The sequence below is a fragment of the Bactrocera oleae genome, chromosome 6 (genome assembly GCF_042242935.1).
Source record: "Bactrocera oleae isolate idBacOlea1 chromosome 6, idBacOlea1, whole genome shotgun sequence".
Lineage (NCBI taxonomy): Eukaryota > Metazoa > Arthropoda > Insecta > Diptera > Tephritidae > Bactrocera > Bactrocera oleae.
The window spans coordinates 71,695,908-71,714,888 of NC_091540.1; the positions used below are offsets into that span (position 1 = coordinate 71,695,908).

General features: G+C 35.1%; 1 protein-coding gene across 18 annotated transcripts in view; it reads left to right on the forward strand.

Annotated features, from left to right (window-relative positions):
• The window catches only part of LOC106624555 (phosphatase and actin regulator 2), a 211,283-nt gene that overhangs the window by 180,526 nt on the left and 11,776 nt on the right, over positions 1-18,981 (forward strand). For 12 of the 18 annotated variants that reach the window (XM_070111423.1, XM_070111424.1, XM_070111434.1 and 9 more), the window contains 4 exons: positions 11,809-12,108; positions 13,648-13,944; positions 15,366-15,702; positions 16,945-16,974. In XM_070111423.1, coding sequence (XP_069967524.1) covers positions 11,809-12,108; positions 13,648-13,944; positions 15,366-15,702; positions 16,945-16,974 — 964 coding nt within the window. The remainder of the gene's footprint in view (positions 1-11,808; positions 12,109-13,647; positions 13,945-15,365; positions 15,703-16,944; positions 16,975-18,981) is intronic. The other 6 variants (XM_070111431.1, XM_070111432.1, XM_036364306.2 and 3 more) reach the window with 4 other exon arrangements.

Below are 18,981 nucleotides of genomic sequence, written 5' to 3' on the forward strand. Positions count from 1 at the left end.
ATAATTAAGCTAGTTTCAGTAGAAGTATATATTTCAGACAAAGCGTCTTCTAGTTATCGATTTATTTCAGTTGTTTATGACCTTCTAAACCGATTTTATTTTTAATACAACTAAACCTTATTGTAAATAGACATTTCCAAGGTGCTATGGTTACAGCGACACCTAGTGGTCTTTGGCTGAAACCAATTATCATTTAAGAACACAGATTTCAAAATTATACAATTTCGACGTGCATGACGTAAGTGTAATAATAAGGAAATGCATTTAATTTACTTCATAAATCCACAGTTAATGTTTCGAAAATTTCACCACGTACACGAAATACACAAATAAGCTTCGTCTTGGTCAGAATATATGGTAAAATGCAATGGCAATAAAACTAGAGGGTCGTGTGCTGAAAAATTAATGTTTGTGGCAATTCCTTTAATTTCATTTCAATTTATGTGAAATTATGGTTGCCAAATGTAATTGTCGTAATGCAGAAATAATTGGCTCCGCTATCAAAGGGTATTAGCATTTCACACATTCCCGTTATCCGCTGTATTTGGGCAACTCATACATGCCACGTATCTAGTCGCTAACATAAGTAGGTTCGGGACTTCTCGCTTACAAAACCGCGTAATTTGTCGCCAATATGCGATTCGTGGCGATTAAGTGCGACAAAATCCGCTGGAATTACATTTCTAACGGACATTTTCAATTTATGTGCGTCACACAAAGCTTCAAATTGCAAATTTTTCACTGTAACTCATTTAAGTATGTATGGGCACGCATAGCAGACGCGTATAAAAGTTTTATGCGTCGCACACACACATGCCGGGCGCCGTTGCATTAATGCCTCTAATCCAATTTCAGCAACATCAGTTACAAGCCACCATTTAAGGACACACGCGTTGAGTTCCACCCGATCAATTGAAATTTACCAGCGCCAACCAACGAAGGCACCAAACGAGTAGAGTGGTTGCGCTCGCTGGGGCAATATGGGGCCAAAAGCCATGCTTGCCACACAGTTCAGCAGCGATGTGCTGCTCATTTGTTGTGCGTGAGACCAGCGAATAGTGAAATGCGGGAACTATGTATAATATATAAAAAACAGAAATAAAAAAAATTTAAACAAAAATTAAGTATTCAAATAATTTTTTTTTTTACCTTTAATAAAAAAAAATATTTCGTTCGTCGTGGGTATACAAATTTTTTTTTTAATATTTTCCTTTGTCACTTTAACAAGATTTTGTCACTAGCCAGTGTGGCCAAGAATAACGGTGCCTCTGATTCAGAATTTTGAATAAAATAGCTCAGGTTTCCCTATACAAAGTGGGCATGCCTGTTATGGCACATGAGTCCTATGATATCTCGCACGTTGAACTAGCAACTGCACTAACGACGCATTCTTCGTGCGAATGCAGCACTGGTTTGTCACTTTAATTAACGGTATGCCAATTTTATAAAGCATTCTCCCCCCTCTACTGACTTGCTAAATTTTTCTTTGTCAGCTTTTCGATATGAAGCATATGCAACAACTCATTGAAGCACACATACATACAGGCCCATAAATATTTTGGCAATATGTCGCCCATTAATTGAAATATATTTAATGGCAGCGCGGATTAGGAATTTTTATTGCGAAAACCAAAGAAAAAAAAATTAAACGCTAGCTGTATAAGAGATCAACAAATATATTACATAAATACACACAGCATACAAATATATATGTATAGTATACGCTATTTGTGTTTATTTTTAAAAATCAAATTTTGTTTATTTGAATTTTGGGTCAAGCAATCGAAATTTTTGGATGTTATGTAGCGCATGTGTATCAGTATACTTGTAGTTTTAAATGTTATAAGCAGACTATTAAGGATGGTTTTAACACTGCAGCAGTGGATGACTTTTTAGTATCATTAGCAATAGCGAATATCTCCATAAAAATAAATTGATTAGGTATATTTTCATATAATCATTCATTATGTATAAATATATCTTTTAAATTTGAAAAGATTTTATGCAGTCGTTTTTCGAGATTTTCCTTAATAATACATACATACATACAAATGTGTGAATACACGACACTTACTCGTGATTTCTTGTGAATACACAATTTCTCAGCTTGGTTTTGAAAAGCATAAATATGAGAATAAATGTGCTATAAAATAACCAGATTATTACTTATGCACCGCACCGTATACGTCGACATCTTTACTTTCCTGCAAGCCATCGTAAGAAATGGGGTTTATATTATATAACAATTAATATCAGCACAAAAATATATGAAACTAATACCGAGTAGGCAGTGATCTTAAATTCTACTTATAATATAGTGTAGTAGTAGCAACCCTAAGTCAAGCCGGGCAAAATCCTGATGATCGTTCAAATTCTTCACTTTTTAGCTTCTAAGCTTTTTTTTTATAAAATCTGAATTCATCACTCAATTCAAACTGGGAAAAACGTTTAAGCATACAACGGAGCCATCCAGGGCGCTCAAATCAGGGTAAAAATGTAGTTAGCCCATTTCTAATAAATTACCACTTTGAACTCTACCAGGTATCTAAAACGCCTACCGAAGGTTTTATACAACAACCAACAATTTTATCTATTTTGTGTACCTTCTTTTTCACTTGAATTATACCACAATAATGTATATGCCACAATAATGAATTTTTCCTTGACCATTATGCAGACCCTTCGTTATGAATTTCGGGTAAATTTACCACTATAAATGCTGTGATGCCTTACCGTTTTAATTTTTACGCATAATTCAATTTTAGAACTAACTAACAGTACGCAAATGCCATTTACCTATATTGTATGCATATATGTATGTGCGTGTGTGTGTGTGAGCAACAATGTTTTGAATTGATTGCGTAAGCACGTAAAATTTACCAGCTAATTAATTATTTAAATGAATTGACAGTAATATCGGCTAATTATACCCTTTCCGCACCAGCGAATTTATGCGCGCGTGTGTGTGTGTGTGTTGGCAGTTAATTTTAATGAAATGTGATAAACAAATTGAAAATAATTTATAACATAATTTATTACATAACGCCCACAAGTGCAATCATTTTGATGCAAAAAAAAAAAAAACATTATCGGGGGTGTGTGTGTGTGCGTGTGAGTGAAATAAAATTGTAATTTCTGTGGCACAAGGAAATCGCTGTGAAAAGCGTTTCTCATTCGCCCACGCCACGGCTCCCGCTCTTGCGGCGGCAAGTGAAATTGATTGAAGCGCACTTTGTGCTTTCGTATGTTGTTGTTGTAATAGAGTGCTACTCGTTTCGGCATGCATGGCGTATGAGTGACATTTGTAAGTACCGCATTTATTAAATGTAACAACGTGGCAGCATTAAGCGCACTTTGAATATTCTCGTGTTGCTTTCAAGTGTGGAAATTAATTTCGCAAAAAGAAAGAATCGTGCATGAGAAATTGCCAGAAGACGGCAGCAAAGGTTATTTGCCGCATAATTTATTTTTATAATCGTTTAATGGTGCATTAATTATACCTCCTTTGATGCCTCTTATATATAATACCTATATTTGTAAGCATGTGTGTGTGTGTGAGCACTTGTGCGCCTCGTCTTATAACGTAACTGAATAATTGGCTGCTTTCTTTGTGTATTTGGATTGAAATAAATACTCAGAAAAATACTTTCGACAAAATTAGATGAAGAGACATACCTGATTTGTTGTAAATTTGCCTCTGTTTAAAAAAAACAAAATTATATTTCATGCAAGTACAGCAAATCTGATATCGCATATACCAACTCTATGTTTAGCAATTTTCTATAAAAATCCACATCTGTAACGGTAAATTGATCAAATCACTAATATATGAGCACTTTTTCGCCCACTAACCACACACATACACACACCCCTTTCCGGCTACAGCTCAATTAAACATTTGCACTGTTTGTTTACATTTGCGGTCTTGACAACTTTATGGCCAACGCGTTCATGTGCATTTTTTATTTATGTGTTTAAATGTGATGCAACAAAGTTAAAATTAATTAAATTCAGACAATTTTTGTTCAGCAACACTTCACCGTTTGCATGCAACCACAAGCAAAAACAAACCCCAACTCCGCTAAAAAAGTGCCGAACCCTGTAGGAATTGGCAACCATGTCACTTGAGTTGATTCGCGTGAGACTAAAGTCGGTATTTTATAGAGAGGGTTTGCTGTCAAACTTCTGCCACTGTCACCGTGTTGTAATGTTAGATTGTGACTCTACTCTGTAATCATTTAAAAGCATAATTCTCTTTTTCGAATGTCTAATTTCCACTTTTAGTAAAACTAGAGCTTGCTCCTGATTTAATTTTTCCAGCTGACAATGTGCTCACGCTCATGCTCGTTAGCATTGCACTTCTCTTTTGTGCCCCTAATTATGTTGCACAACCATCTGTCAGCATTGCCCTAAATGGCTGACCGTTAACTAAATTTTGAATTTTTTAACACAAAAAACCAAATGTCAACACACAACCCTACATATTTTAAATATTAAAGCACCGCGTTCTCTGCAATAAAATATTTCAAAATAGTTGTTCGTTAACGTTTGAGGTTTGTATAATTTAAAATGAATTTTCAGCCAGACATATATATACATATAGGTTGAAACATATATTGTACATATTTATATGTATGTATTTCTTATTTGTAGTAAACAAAACTCTGCAATAAGTAAGTCATTACCCTCAAGTATTAAAAAAACCGCATTGGTTGATACTTTTATTTTAAATTGCAAAAGTTACTTTCCAAACTTCCAACTATCTTCCTAAAGAGAAGACTTTTATATAAGTATCGTTTGTGGGTGCCTAAAGGTATGCCTTTTGTTTATGTATCGTGTTTTGTCAGCGCTTGTAGCAACTTGTTGGCCGAAATTCCTTTCCTCGATCTCTCAAGCAATCTATATACATATGTACTTACGTGGATATATAATACATAGCTACACATAAATGTACACAATAACAAAGGTTTAATTTGCGCCGTATTTAATTAGAGCTCTACTATCATTTGATTTCAGTTTATATTTGAGTTTGATTTGTTGTTGTTGCTTAACTTTTGTTGAGCCTGTTGCAGTGATTCATAGTTCTACAAGTATGTGTGCTTAAATAATTGCATTAACAGCATTTTGATTTTAGTTTCTATTTAGTTTTGGGCAATTGTTGTTGTTGTTTAAGTAAAGGAAGAAGGATAACTAAGTAGTTTCTTAGTAGATTATGCGGGCGAAGTTTTGCCTTCAATTAGTTGCAAATAATAGATTGCGTTGAACCTTTCCTAGAGTGCAGACGTATAGAGTATTCCCGCTAATGAAACAATTTGTTTAATTAGCAAATGTTGAGTCGTTATCCTCGTACTTTCTTACTCACTATTTTCGGTGCTTTTGTCTAGCATATGACGAAATGTTTTAAAGTCCATAAAAGAGCCCAAAAATAAAATATTTTGTTTTACAAAGATTTAAGGGAAGTGTGACCACTTTTGCTGATAATGTATGAAATAATTTCCTTTAACACCCCTATTGCGTATGGCTACTGGAATATAGTAGCAGACATATCGTGTTGGTTAATATAACAACATATTATTTTCCGGAATTCTACTGAAGCCAGTGGGCTAGTTTACATTTTCTTTGCTAGTTCTTGACAGAAATCGTAAAATTAAACATAAAGAAAAGGAAAACGTCGTCAATCTTAAAGAATCTGAGATGATTTACAAACAACCAATTTATAAATTCCTGATTCCTGACCAAAAAAGGTGTTGATAGTAATCGATAATAGACACAAAATGTTCGCAGGCGACTCAATTGACTGCGTTAGGTAGTCGATATCCACTCGTAATGTAAATTTTGGTATACTGTTGTCGAAGGCAACTAGACGCAATACTATACTTAAAAGCAATTAAGTTTAGAGCCTTTTTCGTTTCAGCATGGAAATACTTTATCGAATAAAACGACTAAATGATATATAATATAAAATATTATTTGAAGCACGCAGAGCTAACAAGACAAAAAGTACCGGTGCTTTTAAAACTAACCAACCTGTCTGACTTGTGCCTCTGTGGGATACTGAAATCTTCAGTTTTTTACGGCACTTGTTTGCCCCTCTCCGCCCTCCAACTGCGCAACTGCCGCTTGCATATATCACCTTCAGCAAACGCCTAGTGCAACGTCAGTACATTCCCAACACCGCACTGCATCGCTTTTGTGTTGTTAATACACCACTATGGTAATTATTTAGTGTAAACTTCCTGGGGAACACGTGTTGTTTGCATTCATTAAGTAAAAACTTGTAATTTATTTTCGAAACTCGCGTTTATTATGATAATACGTTTGCGCATATGTAGGTGTGTGTGTGTGTGTGAATGTTCTCATGTGCACAATATGCTCGGCATACGCTTTCAGCAAAAGTTTTTCGTTTTACCTACAACAACGCGCTCGAAGGCACTTGGCAACCGCTGCGCCGCACAAAATAGACGCAAGGGCATGCCATGAACTTGTCCGATTGCATTACTGTTAGCTGCTAGCTGCTAGCTACTGTTTATTTTTACGCCGAATATTTAGCTGTTAACACTTAGTGGCTGTAGGCGCTTGTGACGTCACTTATCACGGGGGGTTTCTCATTGCGAGAGACGCTTTTCAATCGTTTCCTATAGCTAGGGAAATTTAGCGTTTTGACCGCCAGCGTTCTAGCGTTTAGTAGATTCCTCCACCCAAAAAAAAAAAAAAATTTTGAATATTGGAAATTAGCCAAAGTTACCAAGAAGGCGCTAAAGACACAGCAAAAGAATTTCAAAGGTACAAAACACCACACATTAGGGTTGCTTAAAGTAAAAACAAAAAATTGGTGAATCGTTGGCTGTTTGTAGCTTGTATTAACGTTAATAAAATGAAGAGCAATATCTTTAAAGTATTTAGGAAAAAAAATTGGAAAAAATTTATATGGCAACCATGTTATTAGCTTTGTTGGCAATAAAACAAGTTGTTCAGCTTTCTCAAATAAATTCTATAAATTTTAGTTTCCATTTCTATGTCGTTTATGAAAATACCTTCTTTATCACCTTCTGGCAACTCTGTTAATATTTTATATTATTCCAACAGCTTATACTTAAATTTCAATTGGACACTTTTCACACATAATTAATTAAAACTTCACAAAAACAACATGCGACTACCTGCGTGGAAAACTTTTCCAAACCTAAAGAAATATTTCTAATTTGCGACCTGATTAATGCGTGCACAAGCATTCAAAGAGACAGGCATAGAATTTCAGTATTTCAATATACTCGATCCCATAATATTTATTGAAATTCTTTGGCGTCGGTGCGCATATTTGGCCGTCCGTTCACTCCCTCCGCCGTTGCTAAATATTTTTCAAATCGCTGCTGTTTCTTCTTATTTACATGCTTCCCCTATTTATTTATCTTCGATTAGCGATAGTTGCTTTGTTGCCGAAATTAATTCGCTTTGAAATAGTTTCGTGCACTCGAAGGTGTATTGGTGTGGCCCAGGAAGACTGCAGTGCGTACAAAGAATGTCGAATCTGTTTATTGAGTGTCTGTCATGGGCGAGCGGCTGTTTTCGAATTTATTTTTCTACTCGTTCGCAGTCGCGCCGCCAATGCTCGCCGAGAGGAATGTAGGTGAGTGTGACATCAATTAACGTTTACGCAAATCAGCGGAGCAATGTGCTGACGTTGGCAGCTGTGGCAAAATATTTATCTGCATACCACTGACTAAATTTTTGTAATAAATGAAATCGGCATGAAAAAACAACAACAGCCTTTTTTTCAAACACATTCTCGTGCTTCTCTGTCTGCTTATTTGACTTCAGACAAACTTCGTGGCATTTTGTTCATTTTTTTGTGACATTTGTTGTTTTTCATTTTGCAATTATCCCAACCAATTCCTGCAACCGTGCGTTAGCTCATTACTTTTTACCGTTAGCTCAGCGACTACAGCAACATTCTTACGTAAGTTCTATCTCGAGCTGTTTGACATATTTTATTGCTCTTTTGCCTTGACATGTACTGTCCATTATCTGTCAAACGATCTATCTCTTGTAGGAAATTGACAAACGTCAGAGTAAATTGATGGCCGTTTTTATTAAATGAAAATCAAGCTGAGGCCAGTTAGAATCGCCAAAGCGTGTAAGCTGGTTTATTGCAGCAATTTGCTGACATTCCGTCGTTGGGTTGCGTTTTATTGCGCTTTTACAGCACAACAAGCTGATTCGCTTTATTAACCTTTTGTTTTTTTTTTTGAATGCGAGAAGGTAATTCGAATTTCGCGCGTGGCCGTCCTTTGGGAGAATTAAATTTTTCTAATATTGTTTCGGATGTTCTTTTTTGAAGATTATAATGGCGTTATCGTCTTTCTAAAGGGCAGGGATGTTTGCATCAATTATTTTCCGGAATACATGTGGGTCGACCGATTTTTGTAAATGGAATCAGAATAGCTTTGTAGATATCAGCAAAGTGTTCAAGTTAAGTTTGAAATACTTCCCACAGTTTTGAAAAATTAAATATACTTTAATATGGAAATGAGGAACCATTAAATATATGTAGGCGTACTAATAAAAAAAATGTTTAACCATAGTTGTCACCTTTCTAAACTGAAATACTAAAAATTATTGTGTCGAACAGAAATTATTTTAAAACAGCTTTAACTGATAATTGTTGGTAACAAAGTGCGTACTTATCAAAAAAAAAAACACGTATTTTGCCTAAAAGTCGCTGCCTTGAATAAAAATAATTTACCGGTTAATCATTTTGCCTGTGCTGCCCTCCATACGATATGGTATAAATAAATAAATACTTGTAGGCTCTAGTCTAACACGGCATAAATAAATCGGTGATATCTTGCATGCTATATGTACGATAATCATGCATACATACATACACATGTGGCCTCCAGTCGTGTAAGATGAATAAATGCTGGCAAGCAACCGAAATTCTTTCAAGAAATTATTTGCCTTACATTAAGTGGAAATGTCTGAAAGGGATGAAAAAAAACTAACAAAAAAACATGAACATGCATGCAGAATTCAAAAAAAAAAAAAAATAAAGAATACAAAATAATTTTGCAGCCTCTCACTTTTTATCTTATTCGGCATTTTCGGTTTGTGTATTGTATCGGCTAAAAGAAATCACGTTGCAAAGAATCCGAGCCGCGCACAATGTCGACCGAGCACACAATGATATGCCGTTGCGCCTAAAAGTATGCCTACACACAATTGGCAACGCATTGCATCATATCCTTCAATTTACAATTTACTTGCGAATCCTCATACAAAAAGGTTGGAATCATCGCTGATATTCAACAAAAGTGGAAAAGGAGTGGATGACAGAATTCCCGTGGGTTAAGTGTAGACGATGTGAAAAATATGGAGATATGTGTATAACATAGATGTATTTAATACATACATACAAATGCATATATGAAAGTTTGCGAAACATCAAGGCTGATATCCCTACCAAAATTGAAGCAACAACTCTGACAGTTTACCCCATTCCTTGAAGGAGGCTTAAACTAAAAGCTGCGCGATTAAGTTCGCATTATAATTATGCCATTAAATTGGCTGTAAAATCAACAATTTTTCTATATTAATTTCTTATGCAATAAAATGTAAATAAAGAAGCCTCACAACGTTTATTAACTCTCAGCCGAGGGAATAAAAGCAGAAAATTTGCATTTTCATAAATATTTTCTTCGTCGGCTCTTGACTTGCTCGCTGTCGTTTGAAACCATTGGGACAGTTGACATGCGGATTTCCGAGAAGGAGACATCCGTAGACTTTGTGTGTTTTCTCATTATATTTCTGCAAACACACACACTCCTTCATGGGATATTAGCAAGTGACATCAAGGAAAATGTCAAAATGCCTACTAAGTGTCCTGGTGAGTGAAGAATTTCGTATAAATTTAGCCAATTTTCCAAGCGAACTCCCACAAAGGTGCACAACACACACACACACGCACGTGAAAACCCTCTGCAACATGTGACGGCATATTTTATTAGGAGATTTGATTTGTTTCATCAAATAAATTAGTCGGAAATGAGAATCCGAGAAAAGTTTGAAATAAGTACTAAAATTTTAATTATATTTCTGCGTCAGTGCAGATTTGTTTTTGTTTTAAGTATTTTCAGCTTCTTCGTAATTAAATGTGCGAAAATTTAACTTCTTTGGTTTGAATAAATGGTTGAATGTCGCAAATTAAAATTCATTCGATTTTAAGATAAAGCCAGAAATTCGAACTCATAAGAACACAATCGCGTTTCTGCAGACAAATATAAACAGTAATTTTTGATGATATATTCAGAAATATTTACAAGTAATACTTGTATCTTTTAGATAAATATACAGGAAATATATTATTTTAATACATAAGTTTGTAACACTCAGATTAAAATGTCGGAAACCTTATAAAGTATATATTTTTTTTTTAGATATCAATCTGAAATTTTGAACAAGTCCTTTTCTCCTCAAAAAACTGCTCATTTGTTGGAACCGCTTGTATCTGTATGAGTTTTATTTTGAGTAAAACAAAAAAAATCCCAAATATTGATTTCAATATTTTTTTTTTTTTGCTAATTTTTGGTTTTTACGTTTTTTGCTCAAAAATAAGGTTAATTTACAATTTATTATAATATTAATCATTATCGTTGAAGAAAATCGTAGAACTCAATATGTAATCATTATTACGTGATTTTTAAAATAAAACTTATAATGATTACGGTATCTGGTTTATATGATATATGAACAAGGAAAAGGTACTGAGGGTTTGTAGATCTGCTTATTACCGTTTCCAATTTGATTTCTATGCGTAATCAGTTCTTAGCTGGTGTCACTGACGTGAGTGGCTTCAAAGACATATATTTAATGGCAAAGCCAAGCCCCTTGTAATTTTACTCTTCCTCAAAGTCCTATCAAAATTCCCCCTTCCCTTCGACTCGTCACCACTGTCATTCACAGCCGTATTTGTAAATTTTAGTAGTTATATATAATAGTGCGATTCTAGTAGAGAAACCCCAAATTCTGGATCTATATGTGTATGTGTTAAGTGATTGATGCAACACATTGTCTTGACATTTATGGCATGCCAGCTCACACAATCAGTTAATAAAATTTCTCTCGTACCACATCCTTCCTTGCCCTGTTTAACCACAACACAATTTGCAAGTGATAAATGAGAAGTTATATGCGGGTCAGCTGTGATCTCGCTGATAATCATAATTAATGGTCAGAGTTGCACCCATTTATCGAGTGGGAGAAAGGGAATAAACCCAATTTCCCATAACTATCGAAATGTGTTGCTCAGCATTAAATGCAACATAAGAAATATTTAAAAACAATTACAATGAAAATGTGAGAAATACTTTTTTAGTATACAGTGCGTACTAAATGCGTGATTCTTAAGAGTAGAAAATATTCTATGATCTTTAGTTGCAATGCAGTTTTGTTGCATATTTTTCCTAGTAAACTTAGCTGTAGTTGCCTTGAAAAGTTTTTAGTAATGAGTAAAATAGAGTATTCATGAAAAACGATTCCCAAATATAAATCACTCCTAAATATGCGGACAATAAATTCATTCAATTCTGGCAACTAAATACGAAATTTCACGTCTAAAATTAATAGTTTTCAAAAATATTTTAAAAATTTTCGAACTGAAATCTCTTCAAGGCTACTTAGAGTGGAGCAGAATGTTGATTATGCATTATTGTCGAAAAGTGTTTCAACATTGTCGTATATCACTTATCCCAAACTGCCTCGAACTCCTTATTACTCATATCTCTTACGCCGTACTTTCTCTCTCCCCCACAGAAACCAGAAAAGACAAGACTGATGCACCACACGGTGGTAATGGCGCGCTATCACCCAATACCGAACAGCCATCAGGTCAGAGTTCAATGCTGCCACCACCCGGCGGTGGCAATAGCGGCACGCAATCGAATCACACCCACGTGACACACGTCACTGGTGGCGGAAATAGTGGCAACAGCGGCGGTCGTGATCAGCATTACGGCACTCTTCGCACACAGAATTCCAAATTGGAACGCCCCAATACGCTCGGCACCAATAAGGTGTCACGTCGCGTAAACATTTGTTATCATAATGAGCATTGTAAGTTGCTTACACTACATTTTTGGCATATCACACTTGTTTTGCATTTAAGGATTTTCGAACTTATGACCGAATTGTATCTGTATTTGTACTCGTCGCAGTACACCCTGTTAAATATTCACCATACTGTTGTGTGACCTCACCTATAAGTGTCTCAACTTTCATAGTTCCACTCATAACAACTAAACCACACACACGAACTCTCACTCTCGCACACTCCTACTACTCATGAACTCACTCTGTAGATAGCAATTTGAAAGCTGGTGGGCTTTGTCTAGCAATAAAACTTCCCTCCATAGGTATTATGAGTATTTTGCTGTAGAAATATGTAATTGCATTTTTTTTTTTCAAATTAGCCAGTATCTTTTACCACTAAGCTACATATGTATATGTACAAGTATGTGGCCTTAAGAGCTTGTTTGGATCTCCGTCGCAGTGCTAATTTTAATTGAAATATCTTTTCCCTGTAAAATTAACTCAGAACGTCTTGTAAATATTTACACAAAATTGTGAAGAGCTCGCAAGTGGCCGTCCTCTCTGCGGCATTGCATGTGTGTTCGCTCACACACACACATACACACATACAGACAAAGTACAATTCAATTATGAAAATTGCCTGCACTATTTGCATTTTTGAGCCATAAAACTGCAGTAAAGCGATTATGCCTGGCGGAGAATAAATCAGTTGCAGTGTGCCAAGCATTTTATTGCACAATTCGCTGGTATAAACAAGTACGTAATGTTCAAGGAAAAAGTGAAAATTGTAGGTGGCTCTGAAAGCGAGATGGTTTTACCCAAGGCTCCACAAAGTCTTTGCTGCACTATGTTGTTTTAGTGGACGCAAATGTTACAAGGAAGCAAGATGATGAATGAGTCAATTAACAAAATGTGGACTAATGGACAGAATGACAGCGATCGGTTATTATTATTATATATGCTTTTGTTGTTATTCCGAGTAGTTTTTGGCGTTGTTTTAAAACATCTTAAGTCGCCTTTTATTAAAACGACACATTGAATAATTATAATTATAATTTATTTTGCACTTGACAAAAATTTTTTCCTTAGACAATACGTAGGTATCGTATGTTAGAGCTCATGAGCTATGAAATAGCAGACTGTTCCCATTAAAATAAAAATAAAAATACCGTCGCAAACTCTTCTGACTCCAAGAATACCGTTAAATAATTAAGCATTAATATCTATATCTTAAAGTGAATTATCCACCAAAGAATTGAAAATCATTTAAAGGGATCCTTTGATACTCTAAAATACGCCATTGAAAGCGAATATTATAATTTTAAATTTTTAGTATACAAAATAAACAACTTTATGACTATTTTCGAATAATACTTTACCTTAAGTATGCTATAACTTGTACTTTACTCTATATCATATTATTTACAGCTAAATATGCATTATCCTTAAGCGAATTCACATGATTACATAACTGTAAATTATTCTAGTGTATTTGTAGTGCTCTATCACTCATTTCCCTGCGCTTATTATCATCTACTCTTTTTCCATTCTGTTCGCTTTCAGATCCCGATGGCGGCGCTGCAGTGAACAATGTAATCGGCGGACCGCCCGGCAGCACACCGCCACCCTACACGGCCGATGGTAAAATGACGAACACCCAAGGTGGCGGCGGCAGCGGCAATGTGGGGGCTGGCGGTGTTATGCTCTCCGAGTTGCCAGAACCACCGATACCCGTATCCGAGATTGGTCCAATCCCACCGCCGCCCATGTTCTCCACACCGAGTCCAACATTGATAGCTGGGCGTGCTCATGGGCCGGGTGCTATGAATGATCAAGGTTATCAGGATTATGATTATGATGGTAGGCATAACGGTTATAAATTGCCAAACAAATGTACATCGCATACACATATGCAAATGTGTCTGTATGTAAGTGCATGTTGCCACAGGCATTCGTTGTTTATTGACTGTTGTTAGTGATGAAGGCGAGGCGAGGCGAAGCCATAATTTCGATAAAGCGATGCAATAAATCTCGCAGTTTTAGTTCGTATTGGATAACAGTAACGCTATTTACACAATATTTTATGCAAGCAACGATTCGTGCCGTGGAAATTCATCAAATATTATAGAATTAGCACTTCTCGGCTAAGATTGATTGTTATTTGTTAAGTAAACAAATGAAAATTTTGTTGTTGTGCTAAATTTTTTTTAAATATTTAAATTAAAATCGTATTTAGGTATATAGCTATTTAACAAACAGATGCCTGCAACACTTTTTAGACTTGCAACTTAAAATAGCTTCGAGAAAGTGAGGTTAAATTATATTATCACATCGAGCATAAACATTCTCTATGCGCTTCGAAAGAATAACGCAAAGTGGACTGCAACTACACAGATACATTTAGTTTTCTAAAAAAAATTGTATAATCATAATTGTGATTACGAATAATCTTCTGAATATATATTTGGCAAATTTAAATCAGATGCGCCAATTGACTGAAGCGCTTGTTGAACGACATATTTTCTAAACCGAATCTAGATTTATTTTTCAATATTTTATTATTTAGGAATAAATTCAAAAATTCTAGAATTAAGTTATAAGTTATCAAAACTCACTTTTTACACCTCATTTAATATACCATAGTGCTTGTATCTCCTATTAAACACGTTATATGTTTACCGTTGTATGTTTGTATGCTAACTACATTTGGTTTTTCACTACTTATTTGCCCATTAATGCTTCTGTACGACATTGTTTCATTATCCTGTCGTGACTCTGTTACGAGCCTTGTTAAAGCGGTTTTTATTGCGCAATACTATATTAACTGAATGCGCGCGTAAACCTTTTACCGCTAAAGTGTTAATGATGGTTGCGAGTGTCGCCTTATGATGGGCTCTGCCTCCCTATTCATTTCCACGTAGCACCATTAAGAAGCTCTTTGCATTTACGAGTGTGATATTTTGAGTTGTATAATTTTTATTCACCATGCCGGATGTAGGCTTTGACTCAGTTTTTACTTAAAATTTTCGTTATTTTTCCCAATAATATTTTATGCCACACTCGTAGTACTCATAAAAAAGTTTTAATGTAATGTAACGATGCCCAAAGGGTATTGCTGTTGCAACATTGTCGTCTTCTTCCCACTAAACGCTAGTCACCATCAACGCTTGTACTGTTAACCCGGCGTACATTTGTCTACATACAATCATTTTTTTTTTGTTATTGATTTATTGCATTTTCTCGCATTTGGTATTCATCTTCCAATTCCTTTGTTCGCACAGATCAAGAACCTGACGACGACCAGCTAGACTCGGATGAGGAGTATATGTTCCAGTTGCGGCAGCAACAACAACAATCATTACATCCCAATCATGTCGATACACAGCGCGTTGAGGAAATTCCAGCCAAAGAGCCAAAACCAAATGCAGTTCCTCTTAAGTCGGCGCTGAAGAAGAAGCCCGGCCAAACGTCCACCTCATCGCCGGCCACGCCCACACAGGACCACAGCAATGCCAATGGCAATGTGCAGCAAGGTGGCGGTGGCGGCGGTCCAGCAACATCGGCTAGTCAGCGCCCGCTGGTGGTGCGTCAAGACGCAACAAACAGTTATTCGCTCAAGTGAGTATATGGCGGCATTTGCGGGAGCGGGTAGCGTTAAATTTATGTACATACGTGGGTATGTGTTAAACAAAATATGTTAAATCAAGGCATAATGTAAGAGTAGAAGAAGAAAAATTTTAAATTTAGTAAAAATCACACATAATTTATAAAAAAAAAAACGTTTTTTTTTGTCATGTGCCTTTGCTGAATTGAGGTTATGCCTTGAAAAAGATGAAGTGTTTTTACAATTTTGGGTTAAAATCAACTGTCCATGCATAAAAAAATTTAACTTTTCTGTCATATTTCTCAATTTGTATAATTTTTTTATATGAATACTATCTCAAGCTAACTCATGCCTACGATTTACTATGGGTTCTTGATATATTTTACATTTCTATATGCTCAGTAATAGTCTCACACCGATCGCGTCAAAATGTCTGAAATGCGAAAATGCATTCAAAATTCATTGGTGGCATTCGTCATCTAGGTTCAAATGCATTTACAAGTTGCTGTAACTATCTTTGTTTATTTTTGGATGACGAATTTTCGATCTTTCATTGAGGGGTGGTAAATGCACTGTTGGACTTTACTGACGCCCTTTACATTATTGGAAATCCGTGTAAATGTAGTTCTAAAAATAGTAAATAGTTTTCAAGTAAATAAAATGTCTATAAATTTCAACCCAAAATTGTGAAAACACCAAAATTTTTGTAAAATAAATTAATGCAAATTTACTGCCCAATTTTAACTCGGTTCACCAAAAAAATATATAAACTCCTTACGCAACGTAGATGTTCCAACCTAAAGAGTTTTTGTCCATTCCCCTTTTGATATATATTAAGAACAATCCTTCCTCTTCTTGCATATATTTTATGGTTAATTTCTACGACTTCCCTTTGTGTCACAGATTTTATAATAATTTTAGCCAAAAAAAATAAAAATTTAACTTTGTACACATTTTTTACTAACCAAAAAACACAATGCCCAACGTGCGAAACCTTTCCTGCAATTAAACAAAAATCTTGATTAATTTTATATACTATACCTTCTTCTTTTCTTTCTTTTTCCTACTTATTTTCACTCGCCAACCAAACGCAAAAAAAAATCTAATGAAAAATAAAAACAAATGCAAATCCAAATTGCACCAAAATCGATCGACAAATCAACATAAACAAAAAAAAAAACGAATATAAAAACAAAAAATCGGAAACCAAAATCCACCGCATTTGTTTTTTCACATTCGTTCTACCCCCGAATTAGGCCAATACTACGACCACGGATTAGAATATGGTAATAATTTAGATTATGTTATCAATTTGAATGGTTTCTTGTGTGTATTTACTTTCTCACTCTCGCTGTCGCTGTACACTCACATAAATCCCAAATAAACAACAACACCAATAACCAGCTAACCGAATAACCATACTTTTGGAATTAATTTCATGAATATTTAAAGAATATCAAGCTGACTTCAGCCGATGTTTCGATTTTGCGTTCGTATTATTATAATTTATTTATTTATTTATTTGCACGCTGACCACTGTACTCTACCACCACCTCCCCCGCTCCCTTTCCCCACTCTACTCGACCATTATACTTTGCCAATTTCCAAACATGTAACTAAACAATTTATATTCCATCGATGTAATTTATGATGCATAACGGTTTGATGTGTTCACGTCCCTGTCCTTTACTAACACCAATGCGAGTGGAGAGAATGTGCACTTAAGTGTATTGAAGCATGATCTTGACGATACTCGTATTTCATTGATAACGTTTTTGTTTTTGTAATCCTTATTTACCGTAGTAACTGTGCATGATGAAGTGCTTACAATATTCATTAATTTTCTGTGTGTGGAGCGTGAAGTAAACTTTACTTTCATTTGTTGCAAATATCGTTATAAAAAATATATACCTAAAACATATCGAATTTGAGTGAATTTTTCGAAAAAATTTATGAGAAAAAGTTTTAATGAAAGTGGTCGCTCCTCATTGAGTAATGGTAAATCTCCGAAAGTGCTTCTACCACGAAGTGTTTCTCGCCATATAATTCACTACAAGTGAGAGCAAATGCGCGATGTAAAATCTTGTTATACTCTGTATCTCTTCACTCTCTTTGACTTGTAAAGCATGCAGTTCTTTGTTTTATAAAACAGCGATCTATTTATGAAAGCTTACCTCATAGCCAATGCGATACGAAGGTTTTACAACATGGTTCCCCCCTCCATATAGCTAGAACAGTTGAGTTTGGTGTGTATAAATTGCAAAAATTTCACAGTACCTCGGTCTCCAATGAACCTCTGCTGCTGTCCAAGAGAACCCAATTTACTACATTTTTTATTTCCGTAAATTTCAACTGAGTTCCGTTAACCGGGGATTATTGAGCACTGGCAACGCTGTATCAATAAATTAATTTTAAGATTCATACATATCTACATGTATATAATATACTCGTATCTCTAATAAAACTCTAGACATTTATGTACTCTAAATCATTGCTATTTCATTTTTCTTTTGTTTTTACTTTTTCGGTATTGCCAAACTTATTTGATTTGTTTGCTTTCAATATGTGTCCACTTAATCATAATATTTGAAAAAATTTTGCGACACCCTTCGTCACTGTCAACTTTCGGCATTCGAGAGAACCAAACAACATATTTAACAGGAAATGCTGCTATATATGTGTGATTATAAGCACACGTGCAATCCTAAAAAATTATTTCAAAAGTTTACATACAGTTGCGTGCAAGAATTAGAACGCTTTAATTTTGCTTAAAGCCGAAAAATAAAATAATAAGAATTTAGTGTTAAATAACGTTAGACCTGTTGTCCCCAACTAGGTGTATATGATGATGACTTGGGCCTTATTATCCGTCAAAGGCTGTAAACTGCACCAAATTCAACCAGAAACCTAATTCTGTTCCATTTTATATCAAATTACCCCCTCATTATGCTCTTCTTCTTATTCTCTCGCAAATATTTAATTGTTATAAACACCTACTGTTAGCTTTTGTACTACAGTAATAGTTTCTCATCAATTATTATTTTCAAACTGGCATGTAACTGTAAAAGGAGCCGTGACACAATATTTATTTTGTACGTGAGTGTGTGTGTTTCGCTTTACATGTAACTTGGTTTTATACTTGTTTTTCGTAGATCATAGAAATACACTTACTAGGAAGCTTGTATGCTTTAATTCTACTCTAACGGTATACTCATGCCAACATTGTTGATTTGAACGAAATTTCGAAAAAAAATGCATCTTTATTCAATTCAACAATTTTTCATTTCAAGCGC